The 27,241-nt window shown below is 59.1% G+C and overlaps 1 protein-coding gene across 1 annotated transcript in view; it reads left to right on the forward strand.

Moving 5' to 3' along the window:
• Positions 1–1,503: 1,503 nt before the first annotated feature.
• Positions 1,504–27,241, forward strand: part of ASIC4 (acid sensing ion channel subunit family member 4) — a 28,423-nt gene continuing 2,685 nt past the window's right edge. Inside the window, exons 1-8 of the mRNA XM_008494059.2 lie at positions 1,504–2,333; positions 24,861–25,005; positions 25,158–25,285; positions 25,368–25,527; positions 25,874–25,930; positions 26,029–26,182; positions 26,552–26,643; positions 26,935–27,014. Coding sequence (XP_008492281.1) covers positions 1,758–2,333; positions 24,861–25,005; positions 25,158–25,285; positions 25,368–25,527; positions 25,874–25,930; positions 26,029–26,182; positions 26,552–26,643; positions 26,935–27,014 — 1,392 coding nt within the window. The 5' untranslated portion in view covers positions 1,504–1,757. The remainder of the gene's footprint in view (positions 2,334–24,860; positions 25,006–25,157; positions 25,286–25,367; positions 25,528–25,873; positions 25,931–26,028; positions 26,183–26,551; positions 26,644–26,934; positions 27,015–27,241) is intronic.

Raw genomic sequence — 27,241 nt, forward strand, 5'->3', positions numbered from 1 at the left:
GGGTACCCGGTGCTGGGCTTGTTCTAGAGGCAGGGAGATGGTGTTTCCCCTACCCCTGTGCCACTAAGGCAGGGTTGCAGGGCATTGCTTGACTTGTGGGTGAGGGGTCTGGCTCAGCCTTTCTAAAAGAGCTAAGTCTCCTTCACCCTCCTTCACCAGCTGAGGAAACCGAGGAAGGAAGCTGAGGGAAACCATGATTTTCTGGCAGAAGGTGGTGTTCATGGGGAGCAGCCAGACCCAAGCGCCCTGTGGCTCTGTGGTCGGTGCCACAGGGTGAACTCATAAACTCATCGCAGCTCTGACCCCGCTGAGCCCCACTGCTTCGGGCAGAATGGGGCAGGAGGACCCCCTGCTTCCCCCACTGCGTGCCGAGCAGTGCTACTATGGAGCTGGGTCCTGCGTGGGGCTGTGCCCTGGGGCAGACGTGAGTGTGCTGCAGAGGGAGCAGAGACAGCCCTGAGGAGGCGAAGGAGCTCGGAAGGGTGGAACAGAGTGACCCCGGCTCAACCTTTCTAGCAGAACTGGTCACTGCCTGTAGTAACCCCCCCCTTCTCACACACGGGCCGTGGGCAGTGAGACGCCCAGCGTGCAGAACAGAGAGGGGTGGGGGGCAGAAGTGAAGCCAGGGGACTTCAGCACCGGCCGCGGGGGGTGGGTGGAGGTGTTGCCGCCCTCTCAGTTCTGGGGCACCGGGGAGCACGGGGACGAGGGGAGCGGGGAGGTGCAACCCCGGCGCCCCGTCTTCATTCCCGCTCCGGCGGCCAGCTTGGGGCCGGGGTCGGGACAGGGACCGACGGGTCTCGGCGCCCTCCGACTCAGGGCGCGGCGGGCCGTGGCAGGGAGGTAGTTAACGGCCAGGGAGCCGCCGAGGCAGGAGGAGTCCGCAGGCGGGCGAGCAGGAGGGGGCCGCCGGGCGAGCTGCCCGCAGGCTGCCCGCCCCCGCCGAGCCGCGCCGCGCCGCGCTCTGCCCCGGGGCACACGGGCCGGCGGGGCACGGCGAGGCCGGGCGGGGACGACGACGGCGGCGACGGGGGGCAGGGTCCGTGCCCCGCCCGCCTCGCCACGGTTCGGCTCGGCATCGCTCGGCACGGCGCGGAGCAGCGCGGTTCGGCATCGCACGGCGCGGCATTGCACGGCACAGCGCGGAGCAAAGCGGTTCGGCATCTCACGGCTCGGCTCGGCATAGCACGGCTCGGCACGGCTTCGGCAGCTCCCGAGCCATTCAAACAAGTGGCTCCGCCAGCACTTTCGGAGCTGGGGCTGGGGAGAGGGCGCAGCACAGCTCCCTGCCCCGGAGACGCCGGGCCCTTCACACTGCCTCTTTTCTCTGGCGCTCGCTCTTTATTTGACGATGAAATAATGTTGACATGTCTTGAATTATTAAGTATTCCCTGGATTTTATTAGCACATGATGCTTAAATGCTGCCTGTATCTGCTGGGGTCTTAACCAGAGAGGAGTGAAGGAGAGAGGCAGAGAGACAGAGCGAGGGAGAGGAGAGAGAGGGGTTTTTGACAGCTGTATTTGTGCTGATAAGCGAAGGCACACGGAGACGATCGACTAGTGAGACAAGAGAGAAGCGGCGGCTCGGAGCTGCTGAGAGGGGCTGCGTTTCCCTCCCGAGACGGCTCGGCCCTCCCGGCGCCGTGCTGGGGCTTGGGGGGGACCCGAGCCCCCTCCCAGCGCCTGGCCGGGCTCTCGGCCAGTGCCCGTGCCGGGGGGCAGCTCGCTGGCTGGGCACGTCGGCCGCGCGGGGCAGATGCCGATTGAAATCGTGTGTAAAATCAAATTTGCCGAGGAGGATGAGAAGCAGAAGGAGAAAGAAGAAGGGGATAAGGAGAGCCTGATCGAAGAGCCCGCCCGGCCCCGCTCCCGAGATCTGGCTGCCTTTGCCAGCGCCAGCACACTGCATGGCCTGGGACACATCTGCCGGTCAGGGCGGCTGGGAGTGCGACAGACCCTCTGGGCATTTGCCTTCGTGGCCTCGCTCGCCTTCTTCCTCTACCAGGCAGCCAAATCGGCGCTGCTCTACCTGGAGCACCCCCATGTCATGGCCCTGGATGAGGAGGCCATCCGTGAGATGGTTTTCCCCGCCATCACCATCTGCAACATCAACCGCTACCGCCACTCAGCTCTCACCGATGCCGACATCTTCCACTTGGCCAACATGACCGGGCTGCCCCCCAAGGACCGGGATGGCCACAAGGCCACGGACCTGCTCTACCCTGACCCCGACATGGCCGACATCGTCAACCGCACTGGCCACCAGCTCGATGACATGCTCAAGAGCTGCAATTTCAGCGGCGAGAACTGCTCCTCTCGTGATTTCACTGTGGTGAGTGCACACCTGGCTCAGGTTCCCCAGGGGCCCCAGCAGGCACAGGGGGCACCCACCGGCCATGCCTTGCCAGAGCCGGGCTCCCTGGCTTGCTCTGGTTGCTGAAGTCTGCATCTCTCTCTGTTTGAGTTTCCCTCCAAATTTCACACGGAGTGAGAGAGGACCTTCCGTGGGAGCTCTCGGTAGGGCTCTGCGCCACAGGAGCGGGCTGCCGGCAGCTCCGTGCCGGAGGGGCTCAGAGGCAGGAGACGGGGAGGGGGATCGGGGCTCAGTGCTCCCTGGGGTAGGTGTGCAGCGGGCAGTGGGAGACCGTTGTGTAAAGCCTCTCCAATCTGCGATTCTCTCTGAACTGAAGTGCTCTGTCGCAGGGTGCTTTGGTTAGTGACAGTGGCGGGCGGGGAAGGGCTGGCAGAGACCCCTTTGCACACAGGGGAGCCTTTCTGTGTTTGGGGGGGGGGGGGGTAGCGTTGGCGCTGGGGTGTGTGAATTTGGAGGCATTGCGCACGCACGTGTGCACACACACACTCCGAGTAGCTCGGCTCCGGAGTCACGGCTGCAACTGTGCAAGCGGGGAGCTGCTAGGGTCTGCCCGCTCCCTCCCCAGGGCTGGCTGGCAGGGCCTCCTGCTTGCCCAGGCAGCCAGCTCCCGTCCGGGAGCCGCCAGCGTGCAGCTCTCGCTAATATTGAGCCCGGAATCACAAATCCCCTCTGTGGTTTGGGAAAATAAATGTGCTGAACGGGCGGAATACCTGATGGGACCCTTTTCAGACCGTAATGACTCTGGAAATGAGCCGCTTCTCTCCTACGGCTGCCAGGGGCTGCTGCTCGGCTGCCTTGCTACGCTCCCGGGAGCGGCGCTGCCAGCCGGAGCCCGTTCTGTGGCGGGGAGGGAGAAGCGATGCCACGGGCTGTGTAGGATGCTGAGGGGGGAGAGGAGGCTCCGTGGGGCTGGAAATGGCTGATGCAGCATGTCCTGCTTCAGTTCTTGCCCAACGGTAAACGCCTGCTCGCTGCTCAGGGTTGATGCCTGTCCCCAAGAAAGCGCCGTTTGGGGGAGGGGGGGTTTGGGGTGGGCTGTCCTGTGGCGGAGGGGGTGTAGCATGGGCCACTGCCGTGGAGTGGGAAGGAGCAGGGGGCGAGAGGCATCCCCACTCCTCCCGGGCTTTTGATGAGCTCTGTGTCAGCTCTAAACCATACGCCTGAGTTTGCCGTAAAGAAGTGCTGTTCAGCAGGACTGGGAGCAAGGAGCACCGGGGCTGGACAGTCCTGCACGTGGCTCAGCCACGCTGGCTCCAGCCCGTGGGGTGTTCCTGGGGGATCCTGAACAGCTTTGGTTTGTGGGGCGGGGCAGCGAGCCCAGCCTTGTGCTGGGCAGTGGCATGGCATGGCTATGGGATTTGGCTTGTGCTGAGCTGAAGCTGACAGGGAAGAACTCGGGCAGATGGGGCTGGGTACAAGCTTCCCGCAGCGTGGACACGGTGTGTGGTGTGTGCCGTGCTGCGTGGCAGCTGAGGGTGACCGCCAGGACAGTCACTGGAACCCGGTTTCTCAGCGTGTGGCCGTGCATAACCAGCTGGCCTGACTGCCTCAGCTGCTTTTATGGGTCTGCCCTGGGGATGCTGGGGAGCCAGGCATCAGTGTGCCAGTTCTGTGCTCCAGAGCAGGCTTCAGGCATGAAGATGGTTAGTGCTGGCTGACCCTCAGCCCAAGGAAAGAGAGCTTAGGTTTCCTGCCCCCTGTCCTCAGCTCGTCCCTCCAAACCAGCCTTTGAGGCATCAGGGTCTGTCAGCAAAAAGGGAAGTCCCTGTTATGTCTCACTTGCCTGGAGCAAAGGGGTGCACCTGAGACAGTGAAGGCTGCAGGGCATGGGCGTGGGGAGTGATGAAGGAAGATGTGATTCCTTTCTGCCTCATACCATGTCCCAGCAGCAATGGGACCTGTCAAGGCATCATATAATTTGGAGCTGGATCCTCCTACACCCATTCCCCAGGCCAAATCAATCCCTCGTGCTACCTCATGGGAACAACTGAAACACAGTACAAGCTGCTTTGCAGGCAGGGTGAGTCCCAGCTGCAGTGTGTGGGCTTGGGCATTCCTGTGCCTCCCATCTGTGGCCCTGATGCAGGGGCACCTGGGCTGCTCTGCACACAGCCATCGTGTGGTGGGGAGCTCCAGGCTTCATTGGTCCCAATTGTGGGTCCCTATCTGTGCCTTTATGTTCAGAAAGATCTTGTGCCCCCACTGTAGTGGGTGGATACATGAGTCACAGTATGTCCCAGCAGTGATGGAGGGCTCTCAAATCTGCAGCACATCCCAGTGGGACAAATGGGTTGCAGTCCCGGGGCACCCAGCCCATGGTGAGCATCCCCTGGAGCAGAGGTTGTGCTCCCAAGAATGCTAAGGAAGGGAAGTTTTTCCATGCTTGTAGGAGTTATGGAGAGGCACAAGGTGCACTTTATCCAGAAGCTGTAAGTTTTACAGCATGAGGATGGCCAGGCAGTGGGGCTGCTGGTGTCTGTCTGCCTGCTCGGGAGCAGCAGTAGCACCGGGGCTGGAGCATGTCCCCTTGCACTGCCACTTGCAGCCTGTGCTCACACAATAAATAACTCATGCGGATCCTTTAAGTAAGAGCTGTGAGTGGTAAATGATCTTCTCCTATTTAACGTCACAAATCCACATTCTTTATGGGATAGCAAATTAAGAAACTATGGGGGAAAAATCCCCAGCGTAAGCATCTTCCATGTAATAAAGCCTGGTTGGGCTGTAAATCTCCCCAGACAGCAGGGACAGCCCTGAGCTGCAGCAAGGCTCCCCTGCAGCCTGCTGACAGATGTGGCCCCTGTGTCAGCTGCTGGAGGCCTCCATGAAGCCTCTTCCAACACTCTCGAGCCATGCTGTTCTCTGCAGCCCCCCCAGTCCCCATTCTGCCCGGCGGCACGGGTCTGGGCCTCCCCTGCTCAGTGCCCGGTGGCATGCTGCCTGGTGCCTTGGGGACGGTGATGGGTGCAGAGCTCTGCTGGATGGGGGAGTGCAGCTGTGGTGCCAAGGGTGTGAAGCATGCAGCACCGGTACGGGAAATCAATAGTGCTCTTTACGTGCCATTAAGCGGGAGGTTGGGAAGCATCCCCAGGGGGCTGGGGCTCAGCTGCGGCAGGTGGCTGGGCCTGTCCCCCTACCCCCTCACCCTGCACCCCCAGTACAGCCACGCAGCCCAAGACCAGTGCTGGCCACACTTGGGAGCACCGGGGGAAGGGAGAGCCCTCCCGGCGGTGCTTTAGGGACAGGCAGGATGGGCAGGGGTCTGAGGGCTGTGGGAGGAGGTGTGTGGAGATGGTCGCCCCCGGCCGGCAGCAGCATCCCGCCTTCTCTTTGGCAGCGGTTGCTGCAGGAGGCTCCGCTCGGGGCTGGGTGAGAGCCCGGTGCTTTTCTCAAAACCGAGTCCCCTGTCAAAAGCCTTTTGTTTCTGTTGTGTGGCTTCTGAAGCCAGTCCTGCCAGGACTGGAGGCTGGGGAAGAGCGGGGAGGTTGCTGAGAGCTGGCAGATCCTCTCAGAGCTGGCACTGGCCCTGTGTCTCTAGGCAGGGACTCCCGCCTGCCCAGGATGTGGGTGGTTCAGGGGGTCTCCTTGACACGCCATGCAGATCCCTAGAAGGGGAGACCTTGTGCCCAGACTGTGGGAGCATCCTCAGCTGTACCTGAAGTGCACACTGAGAGATCCTGGCTTGGAGAGTGGGCAAGGTGCAGCAGGCTATTGCCCCTGCTTCCTCCCAGCAAGGTTCTGCTGCCATATCCCCCATGAACTGCACTTCTCGTGACGCGGGAACTCTGTCTGACCTTTCCTCCAGAACCGTACTTAATAAATGTCACATTTTCAGCCTATTTTTACACTGGGTAAAAGAGCTGGACTCGCTTCTCTTCACCTGCCCTACCCTGCTAGATGCCTGTTCATGTCCCAGCATTCCTCCACCCCATTTCCCCTCTCCCCCTGTGCAGGGCTGAGTGTGCCCTGGGGCATGGGGTGCTCACGGGGGCCCCTCAGCTGCTCACTGGGCTCCAGACACTCCAGGAGTTGCCCTGGCTGGGGCACAGAGGGGTTCTGAGGACATGCAATTCCCTACCAGTCCCAGCACAGTGTCATCCCCGCTGGAGGGTGGTGTGGCTGTGGTGGGTATCCTGCCATGCATGGCAGGGACTGGCTGGGCTGGGGCTGGTGGTGTCAGTGCCCAGGATAGGTTGGAGCACCGATGATCTGGTACTGATGATCTCAATGATCCCACATGAGCTGCACACATGATCCCGGTCATGACCATCTGGGTCACCATGCTCTGCTCACCAGATCTGCCCCAGCCGAGTAACTGAGCCACCTCCCCGCAGGCTCACAGCCTTTCAAGAGCGCCCTGTCCTCAGTGCCTGTACATCCCCAGGTCTGTGTCCCAGGTGGTGCAGACATGCTGCAGGTTGGTTGATCTCCTGTCCAGAGCAGCGGTGGCATCTCCAGTACTGTTACACATGAGCCAGCTGAGCATGGCTCTAGGTGCTTGCTTGTACCAGAAAATGGGGGACTTCAATGCAATTCATTGCCATTTAATTTTACACAATTCCTGCTGCTTAATCCACTGAGAAATGCTAATTTATACAATTCACGTCTAAAAATAAATGTCAGTCCAGCAGCTCCCAGCAGTGGGTAGCTGCTCCCACCAGCCCCCACCAGCCCTGAGCCCACCCTACTTCTGGGCAGCTACTCCTTGCCCTGTAGTGCCTGGGCTTCAGCAGCCTGTATGTGGATATAGGATTGATGAGTATATGGAGTACCAAGATGGGACAGTGAGGGGTTAGCTGCACCTAGAGGTGCCCCTCATCACAATGCATCTCTGGGTGACTTGGCAATCCAGCTTTCAGATGGCTTGGGGTGGTGTGAGGAGTGTGAGGTTCCTGAGGTGTCTCTGAGACCTCCACTACCCTGTGGCTTTCCCCAAGGAAAGATGGGATCAATCCCATGTGTGCCTGCACCCTGGGCAGTGGCTGGGGCTGCACAGGGCAAATGGGGTGTCCTGGTGCAAAGGCTGGCATGAAGACATCTGGCCTGCACGTGAGAGGTCTGGCCACAGCTTGGGGCAGCCTCAGCCTGGCTGTCAGGTATTAATTGGTTGCAATGATGCATTAATGAATATAGAACAGTTGGGAAATGTGAACCCTGCCTGCCTGGGGAGTGGGGATGCACCACTAGGTCCCTAAAAAGGCTGCCCTGTGGGGCACAGGGAGGGGTTTAGATCCTGTGTGGAAGAGAACCTGTGGCTGGGGAGAGGCTGTGCTCAGCTCACCAGAACTGCTGGCTCTTGCCCCTGATCATTTCCATACCCTGATGCCCTCCTTCACAAATCTGCCAGCCTTTGCAGCTCGCCTCCATAACCTCCCATCTCCCACCCCTTTGCTGGGCAAACCCCTGTGCCACCCCACCCCAGTTTCGTGGCACCAGCAGCAACACCGGGGAAGGGGTGCCAGAGCAGTGGGGTGGGTAGTGAGGGTTGTGGTCGTGGGTGCTGGCTCCCAGCAGATGAGGGCCGAGGTGGGGGAGCAGAGGGGTGCGGAGGCAACACAGCAGGGGAGCGGAGATGCTGAAGGAGCCAGCGGCTTTCCCACCATCTCCCTGATTGAGATCGGATCACCGTGAGCATAAAAAAGCTCTCTTCATAATTATATTTAATGAATTGACTTTAAAAGCTCTTACGCTCTTATCTGGGTAATTTAATATCACACACTTAATAAGCCTGTCTCCGATACAGGGGGAGCCAGCAGCCAGGACGCCTGCGCCTGGTGTGGCTCCCTAGGGACATGGGATGTGCCATAGGACCAGTCCCATGTGCCGAGCTGGGTGGATCAGGCACACTGCTGTCCTCTGGGGCCCAGGCACCCATGGGTTTCTGTGGGGCAGCAGCCCTGCAGGACTGCTGGCTGCAGAGCAGGGTGGGCAGCTTAGGCTGTTGCAAAAGGGATGGGTCTGAGGCACCCATGAGGGCTTGGCCCCAGAAGAGTGTACTGGGGCCACAGGGCTGTGGGGCTGGCAGGGTGCAGCGTGGCTGACTGGGGCATGAAGTGGGTTGATGTGGTGCAGTGTGGCTGGCTGGGCATGGGGGATCTGAGGGTGCTGGTACCCTCTGCCAGTGGTGTGGTTGGATGCTACGTGGCACTGTGGCTGGCAAGTCATTGCTGTAACCCTGTCCTTAGTACCAGTGTCACCTATGGCAGGTGTCCCATGGCTAGGCAGCACTGGGGTCAGCCACAGGGCAAGGTGCACTGTGGGTCCCAGTGCCATGATGCCACTGGCTCCCTGTGTCCCTCTAGATCTGGCCAGCTGGGGTAGCCAGCTGGGGTGTCACAGAGGTAAATGAACGTTTGTAACCATGCAGCTCTGCAGCTCTGATCCCCCAGCTCTTGCACTGCCAGCTGTGGTGAGGATGGCCTCCCTGCTCGCCTGCCCCCCCTGTTCACCCCCCTCCCCCAGCCGCATGACCCATCCGTGTGTGCAAGCAGGTGCCCGCAGCAAGCCGGAGGGGCAGGCTCTGCCATATGGAACCAGGGGCCCCAGGGACTGTGGGAGCCTGCATGCAGGCTGGGGCTGGGACCTCTGTCCTGTGGCTGTAGGGGCATCCCCCGCATTACACACTCACTGGGTAGCAGGCTGGAAAGCCACCAGCTGGGCTCATGTCTCCCTTGCATCAAAGCTGAGGGGAGCTTGCTGGTCCCCTCAGCCTGGAACTATGTCCCCCCTCTGTGATCTCATCCCTTTAAGTCCTTGATTCCCAAGTGACTGAGGATGGAGCAGAACATCCCAGCATCCTTGCTTGCACTGCCCCAAGACCTGCAGCAGGAACAGGGAGGGTGACAAGGGCAGAGTGTGCAGTGCTGGCCCACGACTGGCTGTCCCCAGGCGCCAGGGTGCCTGGCAGTGCTGGCTGCCACACTGGTGCTCAGTGCCAAGGCCAGGCGGGATGGAGGGAGACCCATGCCAGGGTGGTATGGGGTGGGGGGGATGATGAAACAGCTGCCACCTGGCCCTGTGGCAGCGGGGGACAGCCCTGGGTGGAGCAGGAACCCCAGGCTCCATGATAGCGGTGCTGGGCACAGGGCAGCCATGAGGGGCTCTCCCTCCACAGGAGAGCGGCTGGAGCAGGAGGTTTACGGAGCTGCACTAAGTGACGCAAATGGTTTGAAGCCCATAAAGAGAGACGGTTTTATGTAAGACGACTATATAAAGCTCTGCTGTTCTGCCATTGATGAGATATAGGCCTTTATTTATAGAAGGCAATGTTTGCGGTGTGAGTGCTGAAAGCCAGCCAGGGACCCGCAGATAGGGTGTCGAGTCATTTCACATGCAGCTGCCGTCGACACTGTTCACACATTAAAGAAAAAAATTAACAAGTTTGCAGCCAGTCAGGTGGAAAAAACAGTAATTGTCAAAAATTGTATTTCCCCCTTTTTCCAATAACAAATAGCTGGAATGCTGCTGTGGAGGCTGAGGCTTGATGTGGGAAAGGATGGGCTGAGGCTCCAGCCAGGCTGGGGGATGGAGCGGGCTGGGAGAGGCAGACAGGGGTGGGAGGAGAGCCCAGGCAGGGGATACAGAAGCTGCTGCCAGCACCCAGGCAGCTGGCAGGGGCTGGATGCGCCTGCCTGGGCATTTATTTGTCTAGGACTAGAATAACAGTGCCTGCAGGCTGGAACAACAGTGGTGCCATCAGAGCAGCATGGCCACGTGTATGCTGGGGGCTAGGGAGAGGGGCAAACACCAGGACCACATGGCTGATGGTACTCACAGCATGGGGGGCTTTGGATCAAGTCCTGATGGGTTTTCCTGTGTGGCCTGGCATTGCCTCTCCCCACCTTAGCATACAGGGATGCACTTGGGTTATTTCTCTGCCAGATGTTTTTACTGGAGAGCAAGCAGCAAGTCCCCATGCTCAGAGCACCCTGCCAAATTTTGTTTCATGCACGAAAGGAGGAAAAACCTCTCATGATTAATTGTGCAATAGGGGAGAACATGCATCTCTTTACCCTGTTCCTTGCCAGTCTCTGGCCTCTTTTTCCAGGTGCTGACACCTCTGCTATATCCTAACTCTGCAAGGGCCATGTCAGGGAAGAAAGCCAGCCAGGGCTTCCCATCAGGGGAGCAGAGTCAGGACTGTGCTTGAGCAGCTTCCCTGCAGCTCCCCATGTGGTTCTGGGGGTTTCTGTCCCCTGCTTACACTGCAAAACCTTCCCTCTGTGCTCTGAGCCATGCCCTGGTGTGCTGTGCCAGCAGTGGTTACAGGCAAGGTGCTGCCAGCCCTGTCCTCCCAGAGCTGCATCGCAGTGCCTGTACCAAGGCAGAGGTGAGGGCAGACCCAGGGCACTTGGCACTTTGTTGCAGGAGAGGCTGAACCTGCCCCTGACCTGCTGGGACTGGGGGCTCCTGCATGTGGCTGCCCTGACCCTAGGAGACATCACTGCCTGCATGGCTGGTGCTCCCCAGCTATGCTCGCACAAGTAGGGTAGCTCCTTGTTGGAGGCACCCCCAGCTTGCTGGGCCTTCTCTGGGCATGGATGCAAGCCAGAGCACACTTTGCACTTGAATGGCTGTTAAAGCACTGGCCAAGCTGGACTGGACTCAACAGGTTTTCTTCTAACAGAACAAAAGCTTCCCTCCTGATTGTAGTGCCACAAAGGCGAGCTCAGGAGGAATGATGGGGGGAAGCTGGAAGGCCAGAACCCGAGAGTACCTATTGGTTCTGTGTCTCAGTGGCATACGGAATGGAGATCCCTCTCTGTTTTGGCAAGCTGGGTTGGGCTGCAGAGCCAGGCTGTCCCCTGCTCACAGTGGCTGGGCAGGCAGGGAGCCAGGGTTTTGGGGACCCACTGGTCTGCAGGCAGCTGCCGGCCCCTGGGATGTGCAGGGTGGGAGAAGAGAGGAGGCACACCCCTCCTTAGAGCTGAGCCCCTGATTAATCACTACCTGCCATCCCTCCACCCAGCAGCTCATTAGTGGCTTAATTCCTAGTGCCCAGTGTGCTGGAGGGGCCAGTGGCTCTGATTGAACCAGTCATGCTCATCTGGGCAGCTGCAATCAGGCCCCAGTCAGAGCAGGGGCCACAATTAGTGATCACATCCACCATATCCCTGAGGTGCACTGGGCAGCACATGCTGTGAGTTGTACAAGTGCCACAGATGCTGTGGGGTGCTGCAAGTGCTTCAAATGCTGCAAGTGCTGCAGGAGCTGTGTGTATTGTGGTCAGGCATGGGTGAGACACACCAGTGACAGTAGCTGCAGAGGGCAGCCCTAGGACAGGAGATGTGCCTGTGTCTCCTGTATCCAGCAGTACCTGCAGGGTCGTGGTCCCCAAGGTGTCACGGGGCCAGGAGCAGCTGTCAGCAGCACCAGTAGATGTGGTGAGGTGCCACACTTGGCTGCACAGGGATATCTTGCTAGTCTGTCACCTCCTGGGAACAGTGGCACCCCGTACATCCCCATGCTGTCTCATCCCTCTGACACCTGCAGCTGCGCCCACAGGGCAGCAAAGTGAGCTGAGTGCCCCAGGAGAGCAGGCACCAGCAGTGGATGCTGACAACAGACCTTGTATCCCATCCTGGGCAGGCAGAGGTAGGCACCACGGTGTGTTTGCAGCTCAGCTGCACCCCTTTGCCCTCCAAACCCCACTTTACTTCCAAGCTGCCATCCCTGCAATTTATTTGCAGCCCGAGGAGTATGGGAGGGACCACACAGCAAAGAGAAGCATCTCCATTTGTTTCCATCACGCCAGTGTCTGGAATAGGGCAGAGGCCTGCGGGTGTCCCTACTGCTGGGGGAGAGAAGGAATGGGGTGTATATGAGTGTAAGCTGAGAGCCATGTTGGGAGTGTGACCTCAATGGAGGAGGCAGGGCTAGTACAGCATCTGCTGCTGCTGCCCCTGGGAAGAGCACAGAGCATCCCACCTTCCTGGGCAGTACAGGACTGAGGTCACTATGCAAATCTAGGTGAGATTGATACAAGTATTAATTATGTCCCACTGGCTCAGGTCCTGTCCAGCCAGGAAGGGCACCGGGTGCCATGGCTGCTCATGCAGGAAAGATGGGTTTGCACTGGCAACATGTCCCCTGTGCCTGTCTCCTGCTCTGCACCATGCTGTGTCACACCAGGCCAGCCCTGCTCTCCCAGCCCCATGGCACTGCCTGACCCAGGGGACAAAGCCACCACTGAGCAGGAAAGCAAATGGTCTGAGGCAGAAGCAGTGCGAGTGCTGTCAAGCGGCTTGACGTGCCTGGCCCTGAGGTCTTACTAATCAGAGAATGTTTGCAATTACGTGTGCTAATTATGGACAGAGGTTCACAGTGATTCCTGCCCTGCTAGCATGGTGCTGGCCGCACTGGGGCACATTACTCTTGTGCAAGGACAGGAGCGGTGAACCAGGGCTGCTCAGGCACCTCTCACTGCACAGGCATGGCATATCACAGCCTGCCCCATCCTACCACATTCCATCAACACCCTATCCCATCCCCATCCCATCCCGTACTGAATGTGGGTCCATCCCTTGGAGCCTCTGTGTGTGTGGTTATTGACATCTGCTCCATCCTGGAGCACATGGCTGATCATATCTCAGTGGAATTGTTTTTCAGAGGGAGTTTTTCAGGCTCTGACCCCCCTGCACTGCTGCTGCTCTGACATCCTGTTTCCTTATCACCTGACATGACCTTAATTAACTCCCTGGGCTGATAATGCTCTGGGCTTCTCCTCCAGCTGTATCTTGGCATTGTGTCCTGCCTCATCTGCTCAGGGACGACTGCAGAGACTGCAAAGGCAGCCTGGAACAATGGAGAGAAAGGGCTATGTGGTGCAGGCAGGGCAAGGTGGTGGTAGCTGGGGGCACTGGGGTGACATGGAGGGCATGAGGCAGTACTATGGGTGGTGGGTTGGTTCTGCATGGAGGGTTGCAAGGGAAGATGCTAAAGGACAGACATCTGTCCTGGTGCAGAGGTGGGGGCGAGTGCAGGGGAGGGGCTGTCCTGGTGCCCCAGAGCAGGGTGGCACAGGCTGCACAGGCAGCAGTGTCTGTGGCAGCAGCATATATCCCAGGCAGGCAGAGATGTAGTGCAGCAGCTTGGAGGTGTCCTGGTTCTCCTCACACTGCTGCAAACAGGGCATGGGGGCTGCTTGGCTGGGAGCTGGGGCAAGGGGCTCAGTGAGCTGAGCTCTTGGGGTCCCACCACCCTGAAGGGCTGCCAGTCTACCTGGTCACCACTTTACCACCAGCCTGTGCAGATTGAAATGCAGGCACTGATGACTTTTGTAGCCACTTTATCTCCCGCACTTGGCAAATATTGTCGGAGGGGAGAAGATTCAATAGAGAGGTTTGCAGATGGGAATCTTGGCATGTGATCCCATTGGCTAAATGATGTGTGCCAGTCAGTGCTCACTGGGGCCGAGCCTGGCACAGGTACAGCCCAGGGCCAGCAAGGCTGCTCCCAGCACCTTCTTCTCATGGACTGGTCCCCAGCAAGGAACTGGTCTGAGCTTCACTGTGCTGCAGCTCATAGTCTCATCCACCAACACAGGCAGCTCAGGTCCTGAAGCTGGATCCTGGCTCAGGTTCTGTCACTCAAATGCCACCAAACCTGGAGGCAGCCATGGCCTTGCAGCCAGCATCTAGGGTGATGCCATGAGCTTTGCAAAAAGCGAAGGATGCAAAATGCTCACAGGCCATCTCTTTCCAGCTTGCAAAAAATCCTTCTCCTCACAGTTCTAGTCTCTAAAGCCTTAGTCCTGCCACTCTGGTGCTCACCTTCCATCCCCAGACTCCCAGTCTAGGCACACAGTGGGATAGGGTGGGTGAGCAGTTATTGCTGGGACATCCACGGGCAGGGTGGTGCATTTTGTCCCATCTGCTAATGCTGCCTGCAGACACAGTGGGAACTATGTTTTCCCGAAGCTGTGCATGCAGTGAGGACCATGCGCTTTATGGCTGGGGTGCACAGATACTGCTGCTCATAGCACGTGATGTATGGGCTGCTGCAGGCAGCACACACTTGGGAATGGGGCACTGGCTCCGAGCAGGGAGAAGGGGAGATGTTCTGTAGGACAGAGGAGATGGGAGCTCCCAGGCTGTTCCTCTGTGTGTGGGAGACAAAGAGGGTATGAGGAGGGAGAAAGAGTCCCCTAGCTGGAGGGGCAGGTTGTACCATCCCCTTCCTGACAGGACATGTCTCTGCTCCCATAGCATGCTGTGTGTGGGACCAGGGAGGAGCTGGGAAGGGGACTAGGGAGCTCTTGCAGACGCCAAGGTCCAGCACAGAGGGAATATGGCCCAAGCATTCAGCAGGGGCAGATACACTGTGAGTCTTGAGAATCCCCAGCCCATCGTCACCTGCATCACAAAGCAGAGGATGGGGATACAAAGATAGAGGCCACGATGTTGTCCCTGCCCATCTGTGCCCACACCACTTTCCCTGCCCGTCAGCACCAAGAAGGGAGCCTTTGCTAGCCCCGGGATGCAGGGGCTCTGTCGATCAGCCCCTCCGCCCGGCAGTGCGCAGGCTGAAGAAAGCCAACCACTATCATGTTTGTTCCATTGATTTAGCGCCGCGGAGAGGGTTTAATCAGCCTTTAGCCTGCACGCTCCAGCATTAAGAACAAATCCATTAGCCACGAGATAACCACAAAGGGTTGCGCTGAGGCTGGATGAGGTCCCAGCGCCTTCAAGATGCAAATTGGCAATCAAAGATCAAAGCCGCACAGCTCCCTAATCTCTACTAAAAGGACTCAGCTATTAACGAGCCCTTTCCCGCTGGGCTGTGATCACCCCACTTCATTCGGGCTCCTGATGTGATGGCGAGTTACACCATCACCCCAACTGGTTACACCAAGCCTCCAGAACCCGCAGCCCCCCAAGCTGGCTGTGGAGAGGAGGGTGCAGCCAGAGCTCGGGCTGTTTGTTTGCATGTTGTTTCTTTCAGTTTTGTCATGCTGGGATCCGATTCGTGTTGGCGGACAGAGAGGAGCCCACAGCTTACTCAAGGGGTCAGTGCCTTGAGGGGAGGAGAAAGGGAAGAGGCGGGAGCTGGTATAGAGCAGGGGAGCTGCGCAGGGTGTATGTGGTGACTTTGGGGATGGGGGCCATGCTGTCAGGTGGCTGCCCCTCCCGCTGCTCAGGGATTTAGCCTGGTTCAGCTCCTGCCTGGTTGCACCAGGTGGCTTAGGGCAATCCCTGCTGGCCCCAGGGAAATCAGTGCTGGGGAGCATAGCGGGTGGGGGTGTGGGGTGTGGAGGAGCAGGCAGCAGTGGGTGAGAGTCCAGGGCAGAGCAGACTGCCTTGGAGCCAAATTCCCCTTTTTGGGGTATTCCTGGCCACCCCATGTCACACTGGGGCAGAGGATGCACAAGGCCCCAGCTCCTGTGGCCACCTTGCTGGTTTGCAACGTGGTGCTGGAGTCAAGCTGCACACTCTCTGCTCAAGCTGTCCTGCTCCATGCACGGCCACCCTGGCAGCCCCAGGAGTCCCAGCTGCCCCACACCATGCAGGAGAGCCACAAAGCTACCGAGGTGTGACAGGAGCCATGCTGCCAGCAGCGTCAGCAAATCTCTGGCAGCACAGATGTGTGCTCTACTCAGCCTGATCAGCTCAGCGACCAGTATCCACCTCCATCCTGCTGTGATGGGAAGAGGCTGGGTGGGGTCCCCTGGGATGGGCAGACCCATCAGCTCTGTCAGCAGGGAGCAGAGGGCCATGCCCAGCTCTCCTCCAACCCACTCTGCTGGTGGCCACTCAGAGACGTGCTGCTCATGGCTCTCAGGGCACCCCTAGGCAGACAGCACAGCCTTACCAAAGGAGGAAGCAGTGAGGTGCTGGCTGCACCTCAGACAGGGTGACAATAAATCTTATCAGAGTAAATCCATCTGTAGGCAGCAGGATAACCCCCTTGACAACCTGGCTAGTGTGGAGACTTCATCTGCACCGTGTCAATGCTGGGGATTTACAGATAAATGCCATGGCTGGAGGGACCGTGTGTGTGCTGACACCTGCCAGCACTCTGGAGGCATCCCCCACTCCTGCTCACCCTGGCCCTGCAGCTGCAGCAGATGACAAGGCCAGGCTGGGGGCAACCCAGCGACATTGGCCATGATGTGCCTGGTGGGATGAGCTGAGAGCAGAGCTAGTCAGGCATCAAGTGGGGCAGCCCCTGGAGAGACGAGGATGTAGGGAGGAGGATATGCAGGACGAGGTGGTCTGCTGGTCCTGGCCCTGCTGTGTCCTACACACACTATCCCATGGAGCCCTGCATCCTCCATCCACCCCTGAGGATCATGGTCATTGTGCAGTCCGGACCACCGGAGAACTTGCTCTGGGGCAAAGACCCGGCAATGAGTGTATGTGTGACACTGGCAGTATGCCCCTCCGGCTGTGTGACAGCGCCAGGCGTGAGCAGCGCCATGTGTGCTACAGGAGGCTCCGTGGCTGCATCTCTGTGTGTATGTGCGTGTGTGTCATCTCCCCCCTGCAGCCTCTCTGGTCGGGCTGGGCAGCGGGGGGAGGCGGGAGGGTGGGTAGGAGGGGGGAGATAGAAAGGTGGGCTGCAGGGAGGGTGTCGTGTGCCCGGCGGGCCCGGCGGAGGCTGGCGAGCGAGGCGGGCTGGCAGCAGCCCCAGGCCAGCTCTTCCCGGCTCAGCTCCCGCATCTCCTGGCGAGGCGGCCGCGCAGCCGTGGGAGCCGTAATGAGATGGAGCAGCAGAAGGACGGCGAGATAAGGCTGCCTGCGCTGCCCCAGCAGATTAAACGCTGGGATTAAGCAGGCGGTGCCAGCTCTGCTGCCTTTTTATCTCGCTGCTTCTCCCCTCTTATTCTCCCGCAGTCGATAGTGAACGGTCTCCGAGCTGTCAGCAAAGGAAATTGCTTGTTAACCCTTTGGGGACGGGCAGCGCAGCTCTCCCCGCTCGGATGCTTTCAAAGAGAAGCGGTCCCCAGGGACAGGGCTGCCCGTAGAACTCTGCCTCCACCCGGGAGGGAATAGCAGCAGGGGCTGTGGGGACGAGGGCTGCTCCCCAACACCCCCAGCCCGCAGTGCACAGTCAAGGCACGGCCGCTGGCACCCGGGAACTGCCGTCGTCTCTCGGCCAAGTGCCGCCAGTATCCCACCAGCAGAGGTGCCTCTCCACTGCTGTACCACATTCTGCAGGCCCCCGTGCAGGTCCCTGCGGGGTCACAGCAGAGGCTGCCCAAGCTCCATCAAAGGATGCACGGGTACCTCGTGTACACCACTTTCAGCCTTGATGTTCCCTGCTTGCAGGATGGATGGGCTCAGTGCTACATCTCTGTGTGAAACCACAGGGCTGGGGACCCTTCCCTGGTCCCTGGGGCCAAGTGGCACAGACCGTTTGTGTCTGCACAGCACCATGTGTGGTACTGGGTCTCTTCCTGCTGTCAAGAGGAGCCTGCTGTCCAAAACCGTAACTGTTTGGCTCTGTTGTATGTGTATGCTTTGCTGGGTTTGCAGCAGGGAGGCTGAACTGCAGCTCATCCCAACACTTACCCGTAGTGTGCTGTTCTGTGTGCCCAGCGGCAGTGTGCCTGGTGCCGGGGTGGGGTGGGGGGGTGGTGAGTCTGAGGATGGGAAGCCAGGTGAGGAGTGCTAGAGGGTGCACAGGGTGATGGCAGCAGGATTGCTGCTCAGCATAGCCCAATCCCAGGCCAGGGAGCATTTTAGCAGCTCAGCAAGCTCATTCTTGCACTTCTGGGGTGGCACTTTGGTGTACCTCTCCCATGGGAACCTGGAGAACCTCTTGGCTCTGCCCCACAGCTTTTCCCCATCTTCCTGGGGAAGCACCAAACTTGCCCCAGCACTCAACCCAAGTGTTTAGGGAAAGACCAGGGTAAGCAGGCAGTAAACTCAACATATCAGAGAGGTTTGCTGGCTGCTGACAGGTTGAAGTGACCTTCCCCAGCTCCTGCTCCCCTGCCTCTCTGCACCTTTGCCCTGGGCTGTAGTATACCTCTCCCTCTTCCAGCAGTTCCAGCATTTCATCTTCTGCAGTTCCTTTGGTGTTGGCTCCTTCACCTGCCCTTTTGGTGAATGCTTCGAAGTGCTTCATGCAAGCAAATCATATGAAAGCACAGCCCACTGGGAGACCTGCAGGGAATGGGTTAGCATGGGCCAGGGCAGTGGTCCTGACCTGGGAGGGATGTTGCCCCATGGAAGCTGTGAGATGGAAAGGGCAGAGTTGGACATCTATGTGGGCTGGAGACCTTGCTAGAGCACTGTCCAAGGAAGCTGCCAGGGAACTGGAGCAGATGTCATGCCAGACAGCCAGGCTACGCTGGTGAGCAGAGCCTGAATTGGAAGAGGATTCCAGGAGGGATTGGCACGTGCAGGCTGGCAGGCTGAAGGCTGCAAGGGGATGGGATTGCTGTTTATAAATACATCAAGGGAGTATACACAAGGGAGGGAAGAGAGCTATTTCAGCTAAGGGACAACGCTGGCATAAGAACAAATGGTACAAACTGACCATGAATAAATTTAGGTTGGAAATGAGGTGCTGAGTGGGATTCTGGGGCAAATTCTCCCCAGGAGCAAAAGGAGGGGAAAGCTCACACTTACTTTGCTACTGGAGGCAGCTGTGTGCTACCATGTCTGCACGGCAGAGCTGAGAGTTGAGAACGTGGGGTTCCCAGCCATTCATCTCCATGTCACAGCCACCCTGGCTCCATGTAGCATTGGTGGGATGGATGGGCCTCTTCATCTCCTGGCATAGCCAGTGCAGGACTCCTGGGGCAGTGGATTGCAGATGTCCTTATCTGGCTGCATGAGTTTGGGTGTACTGCTCCTGAAAGCGCAGTCTCCCTTCTTTACTGGTGTCACTGGCAGTGCTGGGGAAAATGTGCTGGGAAGGTGTCACTGCTCGTGTATGCACATCCCTCTGACATGCATCACGTTCCCATGCTCCTTATCCATTAGGATCCTAGGAGCAAGGAGCCCTAGCACGTACCCTGCCATGCACCCTGCCAGCTCCTCTGGGACACTGGGCTGCTTACTGGCCCCAATAAAAAAGCCCAGCAGTGACTGGTGCTGGGGCTTGGGTGCTTCCTGCCACTCTGCCCAGCTGGTAACATAGCTGGTGGCACAGCTGAGCACTTAGCATTCCAGCAGCGAGCCCACTTGTCACTAGAGGGGCTCTGCCAGCCCCATGTGCCTACGTCTCTGTTGCTGGCTCTGGCCTGGCAAAAGGGGTCAGTTGATATGGGCTCACCTGTAGCACAGAGTGAGACACATCTGTGGTGCAAGGAAGAGTCACAGAACCTCCAGAATGTCCCAACAGCATCCCCTGGCCCTTCTGCCACCCTGCTATTCCCTCCTCCTGGGGAAGTGGATTGGGGTGCCCCAAAGGATGTCCCAGAGCTTGGCACTTTGCACTACAGGGCAAAAAAGGATCCCAGCCCAACACTGATATGTCCTGCTTAGGGCTGAAAGTGTACTGCTGTGGTGGAATGGATGTAGAGCCTGGTGCCCTATGGGGAGGGAAACCCTGGGCCTCACAGGCAGGGCTGCATCCTGTAGGAGCCGACCCAGCAGCTCTGCATGGGGCAGGGGGCTGGGCCGAGGGGATGCCTATGTGGGGAATGGCTGTGCTGCTGTCGGAGCTGGGGTTGATCCAAACTGGCACCATTCTGCAACCCCTCCTGGGAGAGAGAAAGGGAAATGGTGCAACCGTGCATGAGAGGGGACGTTTGCAGAGGCGAAAACATCCCACTGGCTCAGAAAATTGCTGCAGAATCGGGCTTGAAATGAGTTGAAATTGCTGAATCCAAGCGGATCTCATATCCCGGGCAGTTGCAATGCTAGCGTCAGCGCTGCAGCGTCCCTCCCAGGGCACCCAGGCGGGGCCAGCGCGGGGAGCGGGGGCTGGGGGGTACCACGGAGGGGCAGGGGCACGGGGAGGGGCTCCGGCAGAGCTGGGCTCAACAGTAGGGATGGCAGCGGAGGAAGGGGGAAATGTGCAGGGGTGGGCCATTGCCCAAGCTCTGGGAGTGTCTTTCCAGTTTGGTCCTGGATCCTGTGCCGTGTATCCTGGCCAGAGGCATACCTGTGCCTCCCTCTATCTGTCTGCACTCACTAAAAAGGAAGCAGCCTCCAAAATTGGCAATGCTGCTTCCTTTTTATATCACAGCCCTGCCCAGGCTAATTTAATCTCTGGGCTTGGGATTTATGGAGATCAATCTTAGGGCTACCCCTGCACTGGCATCTCCACAAGCCCAGGGTGGACAGCACCCTGGTGTCTTCCAATCCCTGTTCCCATCCCCATCATGCTCCAGTGGTGACTGTTCTCAGGGCTTTCCCTATACTTGCTCCTGCATGGTGCGTCCATGCTCAGGGCCAGTCACAGAATCGCAGAATTACTGAGGCTGGAAAAGACCTCTGTCTGCCATCTCTGTGTCCCAGAGGGCACATGGGAGCAGGGCTGTGTGTCCCAGCACGGACATGGGAGCAGGGTCCCCTGCACATGCAGGAGCAGAGCATACTGCAGCTCATTTCCCTAACACAAAAATGTTTGGCTGAAAGCTTAGCATAGCCTCTTGTGTCCTCGGAGCAATCAGGATTTGTCACTGCTTGCAATTTTTAATGTCGTCTTCCAGAGGCTAAATACCGTGGGGAGCCGTGTAAGCCGTGGAAATACCTGCATGAGCTGGGATCAATGGGAGGCTGGCACAATGGGCTGGCTGGCAACAATGAAGATGGGGACCAGAATGGGTGGGAATGGTCCTTATGCCTTCAGTGCTCATGGATCTGCTGGTATGAGCCAATGTGAGGATGCTGGGTGCCAGCATCTTGCTCCCATGGAACTCGCTGCAGCAGGGAGACAGGAGAGCAAGCCACAGTGGGTTGGAGAGGACCTTTGGGTCCTGGAGCTGTGTGGAGTGGGGAGGAGGATGACAGGTCCTCTGCTGATCTCTGGCTGGGATCTGCCTGCCAAGGCACAAGCAGCTATTTCTGTCAAGGTCAGCGTGTCTCCATGGCAGAGAACAGGGAAATGAGGAATCATGTTGAAAAATTACCTCCCTAATGGGGTCTCCCCTGCATGTGAGCACAGCATGGGGATGCCAGTGTGTGGCGGCTGTGGGGAGTTTGGTACACAGTGTGGGAAGCCTTCCACCCTATCCCTGAAGCTGTAGCACCTATGGGTGTCCACTGAGTGGAGCAGGATCCCCAGGGGCCAGTGCCCCAGGTGCCATCCCCAGCTGGACATGTGTGCTCTAGCCCTGCAAGGTACTTTTCTGGGTCAGCTGTGGGGAGGAAATCATGTTTCCAGTGCAGGCAGGCTCTCCTCTGCCCTTCCTCTTCCTCCTCCTCATGGATTCCCTGGTATCTAATTAGGTTTGTCATGCTGGAAAGGCAAAGCCCTCGAGGACTGTGCTGTGCTCTCACTCAGTGTGATTTCACAGCTGGCCTCTGCACCCTGGCAACCAACAAGTGAGTAACTCAGCTGGGCACCACAGGCATACCTTCCCTTCCCACATACTCTGCAGCTATGCCTGCCTCACTGGGGTTGCAGGGAACAGGGGACAAGGCCACTGCCACCAGTGAACCTTTTCTTTCAGCTCTGACCAATGCTGCTCCCTGTCCCCAAGCTATCTGTCCTCATGTGCCCTGGCTTCTGCATCCTGTCCCCATCCCTCACCCCACTCCAGGGTGATTGTGATGCTGCCTGAAGATGTCTGAACTGACACAAGATGGAAGTGTTCAGAGAAATGACATTTCCTCTGGCTTGGGAAGCTCATCGTCCGTTTAAAGAAAACTAATATAAAAGCTGCCCTGATGTGTGCAAGGGGCTGATGGTATCAGTCTGGCAGCCTCTGCCTCTCGGAGGCACAATAAATTTCAGCAAGGAAGAAAGCCAACTCAAGCAGCCCCATACAGATGCACCGGCATGAGGAGGGCGAGGGGGGAAGCGAGGGGAAGGCTGAGCCATATCCCGGGGGTGGGGCAGGGACGCACAGACAGGAGTGGACAGCTCAGCATGGTGTGGGTGACCCAATGGCCTGGTCCTAAAGGTATAGAAAATCAAGCAGCCCACAGCAGTGCTCCTGCTCACACCGGCTTCTGCCGATGGCAGACTGATGATTCCTCTGGGATGTGGGGCCATGTGGACAGCAAGGGCTGCAAGGTGTCAGAGGTCCCCTCCCCATGGGGTCGGTTCTTCCCCTGGGTGAACAGATTCCGGGGACAGAGGTGCACTCTAGGTAGCCCAAAAGTCGGACCCTGCTGCCCTCTGCTGGACCCCGGCACCCCCTACCTTGGCACTCCGGATCCCAGCGGCCGCCGGGATATGGGGTGTCACGATCGAGGGGTGCCGGAGTAAGGCAGGGTGGAAGGGAAGTGCTCTGGTACCTTTGGGTATTGGAGATGCTGCCTGCTGCCTCCGCTCACCTCTCTCGATGCACGTCCCATTCGCTGATTACGAACGCCCTTTGTGACCTGCTTGGCATCCTCCTGCATCTGTCACCAAGCTACCAGCTTGGATCCTGGCCGGGTCTTCGGGATGGCTACAGACTCTCACCTTGCTCAGAAAGCCAGGCCGGCAGTACGGATGGTACTGGGAGTCACTGCTGCCTTCCTCCCGTGGAGCAGTAGGGATGCTGCCCCTCACGGGGGACATGCCTTGTCCCAAGGCTGTGGGATACCCCCTGGGGTCGAACCTGCTCCTCGGAAGGGCTGGTGCTGAAGGCAGGTGCCTGGGAATGGTGGCAGCAGGGAGATGAGAGGCTGCTGGGGAGCGCTGTGCTGAGCTTTGAAGGCACCCTGACAGTCTGTCGGGGCCCCGCCAGACGTGCTGACAGCTTGGTGCAGAGACACCCCCCCGCTGCCGCTGTGCTCTGATCACAGCCTCACCGTCACTTCAAAGCACCCGCCGGGATCAGGTGGGCTCCCACGCAGCCTCCCACCCCATTGCTCTACTCCTGCCCCACAGCTTCACTTCCCCTGCCCCACAGGGCCCAGATCTCCTGGGGTCCCCAGCTCCACGGTGGGGGATAGCAGGCTACAGCATTAGGAAGCAAGGCACTCATGCACCAAGCAGTGCTGACATGAGGTGATGCTCCCCACTCCTCCCCTTCCCCCACCAATCTGGCACTGTCCTGCCCGTGTGGGGTAGGGCCCCCAACCCCAGAGAAACAGTGGCTGGGGAACCTGGGGATGCAATCAGGCACCCAGAGAAGGCTACAGTGCCTGGGCAAAGGACAAGAAGGATGAGCCGGGTCACAGCATCCCCTGGCAGGGCTCTCACAGTGTGGCTGGGACAAGGCATCACCATGCAGACACAAGAGTCCCCCATGATGGGCACTAGGTGATGCCAGGTCACCCTGCCTGGGGTAATGCAACACCTCCCACCCATCCCAGCTTGGCTCGGGAAGGAATTTTCCACTCCCGAATGGAGGTTGGGGGAAGGCGTGTGTTTGCAGCAGCCCCCTCCTCTCCCTCCCCTCGCCCGTCACCGGAGCATCTCAGAAAGGCGCCTGCCACGTTCAGCTCCAAGAAGGTGCAGTGCAAAAGGCTCCCAGGAAGAAGAGCTCCCTGGAGGGGAGCAGGGACCCCGGGCAGCCTCAGCAAGGCAGTCTGCACCCCACTTTCCTGAGGAGCAATCTTGCCTGCTGCCATGCCGCTGCCTCTTGCCTGCTGCCCAGACAGGGAAGCCCTGGCAGAGGCTCAGCATGGCGACGCTGCCCAGCTTGCTATCGGCATCCTGCGAGCCACCAGGATCCCCGGGCTGCACTACATGTGCACCCGGCCACAATCCCGCCTGCGTCGCCTGCTCTGGATCCTGGCCTTCCTGGCCTCCGCCGGCTTGCTGGCCACTGGTGCCTCCGACCGCCTGCACCACCTGCTCTCCTGCCCCGTCCACAGCCGGGCACGCCTCGCCTGGGCCCCCCAGATACGCTTCCCGGCCGTCACCCTCTGCAACCCCAACCGGGCACGCTTCCTACACCTCACCAGGCCTGACCTCTACTCGGTGGGGCAGTGGCTGGGGCTGGCCCAGGAGAACCACTCGCTGGTGCCTGAGATGCTGGCTGTGCTGGGGGAGGATCGGCGTGCCTGGCTGATGCGTCTCGCCAACTACTCGCGCTTCTTGCCTCCCCGCCATTCTGAGCGCACCATGCAGAGCTTCTTCCACCGCCTGGGCCACCAGATTGAGGACATGCTGGTGGAGTGCCGCTTTCAGGGAGAGCGCTGTGGCCCCCAGCACTTCTCCCCTGTGAGTCCTCTCCTGGCAGGGGCAGGAGAGCTCCATGGATGCTGGGGGAGATGTTTCACTCCCTCACCCAAGCAAGGGTGGAGGGGTGGCAGCATGGGGGAAGGGCTTGATGAGCCCTTCCAATAGCCATGTAAGACTGTGGCCCCCCCTTCCAGCACCTCCATGGTACTGGAAAAGGGGTTCCCCGTCTTCATCGTGCTTGCAGAATGCCCTGACAGATCCCTGCTTACTGCCTCACCACCTGTCTTTCACCATTCCCAGGTCTACACACGTTATGGTAAGTGCTACACCTTCAACGGGGACCGGAGGAACCCACGAGTAACTCGCCAGGGTGGCATGGGCAATGGGCTGGAGATCATGCTGGACATCCAGCAGGAAGAGTACCTGCCCATCTGGAGAGAGACCAGTGAGTGGGGCCAGGGTGTGGGCTGGGCAAGCGTGAGTGATTCTTGGAGGGAGGGCTGCTGGGCAAGCAGGGCACCCCAGAGGGGCTATGGCGCAAGCAGGGCACTGGGGGGATGCTGGGCTCCAGGGTGCAGCCTCTCTGTACTTCTGCAGATGAGACATCATTTGAAGCTGGCATCCGAGTCCAGATCCACAGCCAAGATGAGCCCCCCTACATCCATCAGCTGGGCTTTGGTGTCTCACCTGGCTTCCAGACCTTTGTGTCCTGCCAGGAGCAGCGGGTAAGGCACTATGCTCCTGGGGAGGTGCACGCGGGCACCCAGTCCAAAGCAGCCCTGCAGCATGCCCCTCTTGCTCCGGCAGCTCACCTACCTGCCACAGCCATGGGGGAACTGCCGGGCCAGTGTGGAAGGGGAGCAGATGCTGCCTGGCTACGACACTTACAGCATCGCTGCCTGTCGCCTGCAGTGTGAGAAGGAGGCTGTGGTGAGGAGCTGCCACTGCCGCATGGTCCACATGCCAGGTGAGGACTGCTCCTTCCCCATCGCTCTGCACCCAAGTGTCCCTACCCATCCCATTTTTCTGCACTCAGGAGTCCCCCCTGAACTGCCCCTCTGAACCCCATCCTGTCTGCATGCTGGGTAAGCTCCTATCCTATGCTCCCCTTACACCCTAGGTCAGCCCTTGCCCCATCTACCTTGTACCCAGGGTACCCTGCCCCAGACAACCTATACCTAAGGGTCACCCAAACCCATCCCCTCCATACCCAGGGGCCACACCCACTCCACTGCCTTTAGGGGAGCGAATTGAGGGCAGGTGACAGAAACAGACTACACTCCCATCTCCTCAACCAAGCTGCTTTTCCACAGGTAATGAGTCCATCTGCTCGCCCAACGTGTACATCGAGTGTGCTGACCACACACTGGGTAGGTGTGGCAGCGGGTGGGTGGCTGGGAGCCAGCTGGGTGCCCTTGGGGATGGGGATGAGGAGTGCAGCCATACTGACAAGTCTGTGACCCCCTAGATGCAGTGGTGGAGGACAGCCAGGAGCGCTGCAGCTGCCCCACACCATGCAACTTGACACGCTACGGCAAGGAGATCTCCATGGTGCGCATTCCCAACAAGGGCTCGGCGCGCTATCTTGCCCGCAAATACAACAAGAACGAGACCTACATCCGGTGAGTCACTGGCACTGGGGTGTACCAGGGGAGTGGGTAAGGGGCTGGGGACACTGGAGACTCAGAGACCCACTCCACTCCTGGCAGTGTGCTAGGACTAGGTCTTGGCATGTGCAGTCCTTGCAGCATCTTCTTCCCAGGCTAGAGCATTTCTCCTTGACCCACTTCTGTCCTCCAAGCCCTCTTGCTGACGTCTCCCCACTTCATAGTCCCTCCTGACCTGGAAAATGCCCCTTCCCTGTCCCCAGTATACCAGTCTATATAAGTCACCATGGCCCTGGGAGCACATGGCCACAAGGTCTGGGGGGCAATGAAGGTGGGAGGGTTGGTGACCAGCCCTCCTTGCTGAGCACTCTGGTGTTCCCACAGAGAGAACTTCCTGGTGCTGGACATCTTCTTTGAGGCACTCAACTACGAGGCCATTGAGCAGAAGAAAGCCTACGACCTTGCTGGGCTTCTCGGTGACTCTCCCCACCTCTCCTTGGGACCCCAAGGCGCGGAGACCTGGGTCCCAGCCCAGGAGGGTATAGGGCTGGTTGGGAAAGGACCGCATGGGGTGGGACCACCACAGCCTGGCTGAAGGTGTTATGCTGCTGGCCGTCCCCCATTCCCCATGTCCCTGTCCCTCCAACTCTGCTGTCCCCCTCTGTCTGGCAGCCCTGGCACTGCCTGCAAGCTCTGCAGGCCCACCCTGGGCTCCCAGTGAGCTGCGCAGTTGCTCCTGGTGACCATCTTCCCTTCCTCCTCCCTAGGGGACATCGGAGGACAGATGGGCCTGTTCATTGGTGCCAGTATCCTCACCATCCTGGAGATCCTGGACTATGTCTATGAGGTGCACTGAGCTCTTGGGGCTGTGTCTCTGTGGTGGAAGCAGGGCCATTGCAATCAGTGGAGAAGCAGAGTGGGGGCTGGGCTCCCCGGGGAAGGGGTGCTATGTGTGGCCACTCCAGAGGGCTACCTGCAGCTCCTAAACCCAGGAACTCATAGCAGGGGTCTGTGGGAAGAGAAAGGGTCCCCCAGCATCCCCCCACCATCCCCTGGGTGGCCTGAGGACTGGGG

Source organism: Calypte anna, chromosome 7 (assembly GCF_003957555.1).
Source record: "Calypte anna isolate BGI_N300 chromosome 7, bCalAnn1_v1.p, whole genome shotgun sequence".
NCBI classification, from domain to species: Eukaryota; Metazoa; Chordata; class Aves; order Apodiformes; family Trochilidae; genus Calypte; species Calypte anna.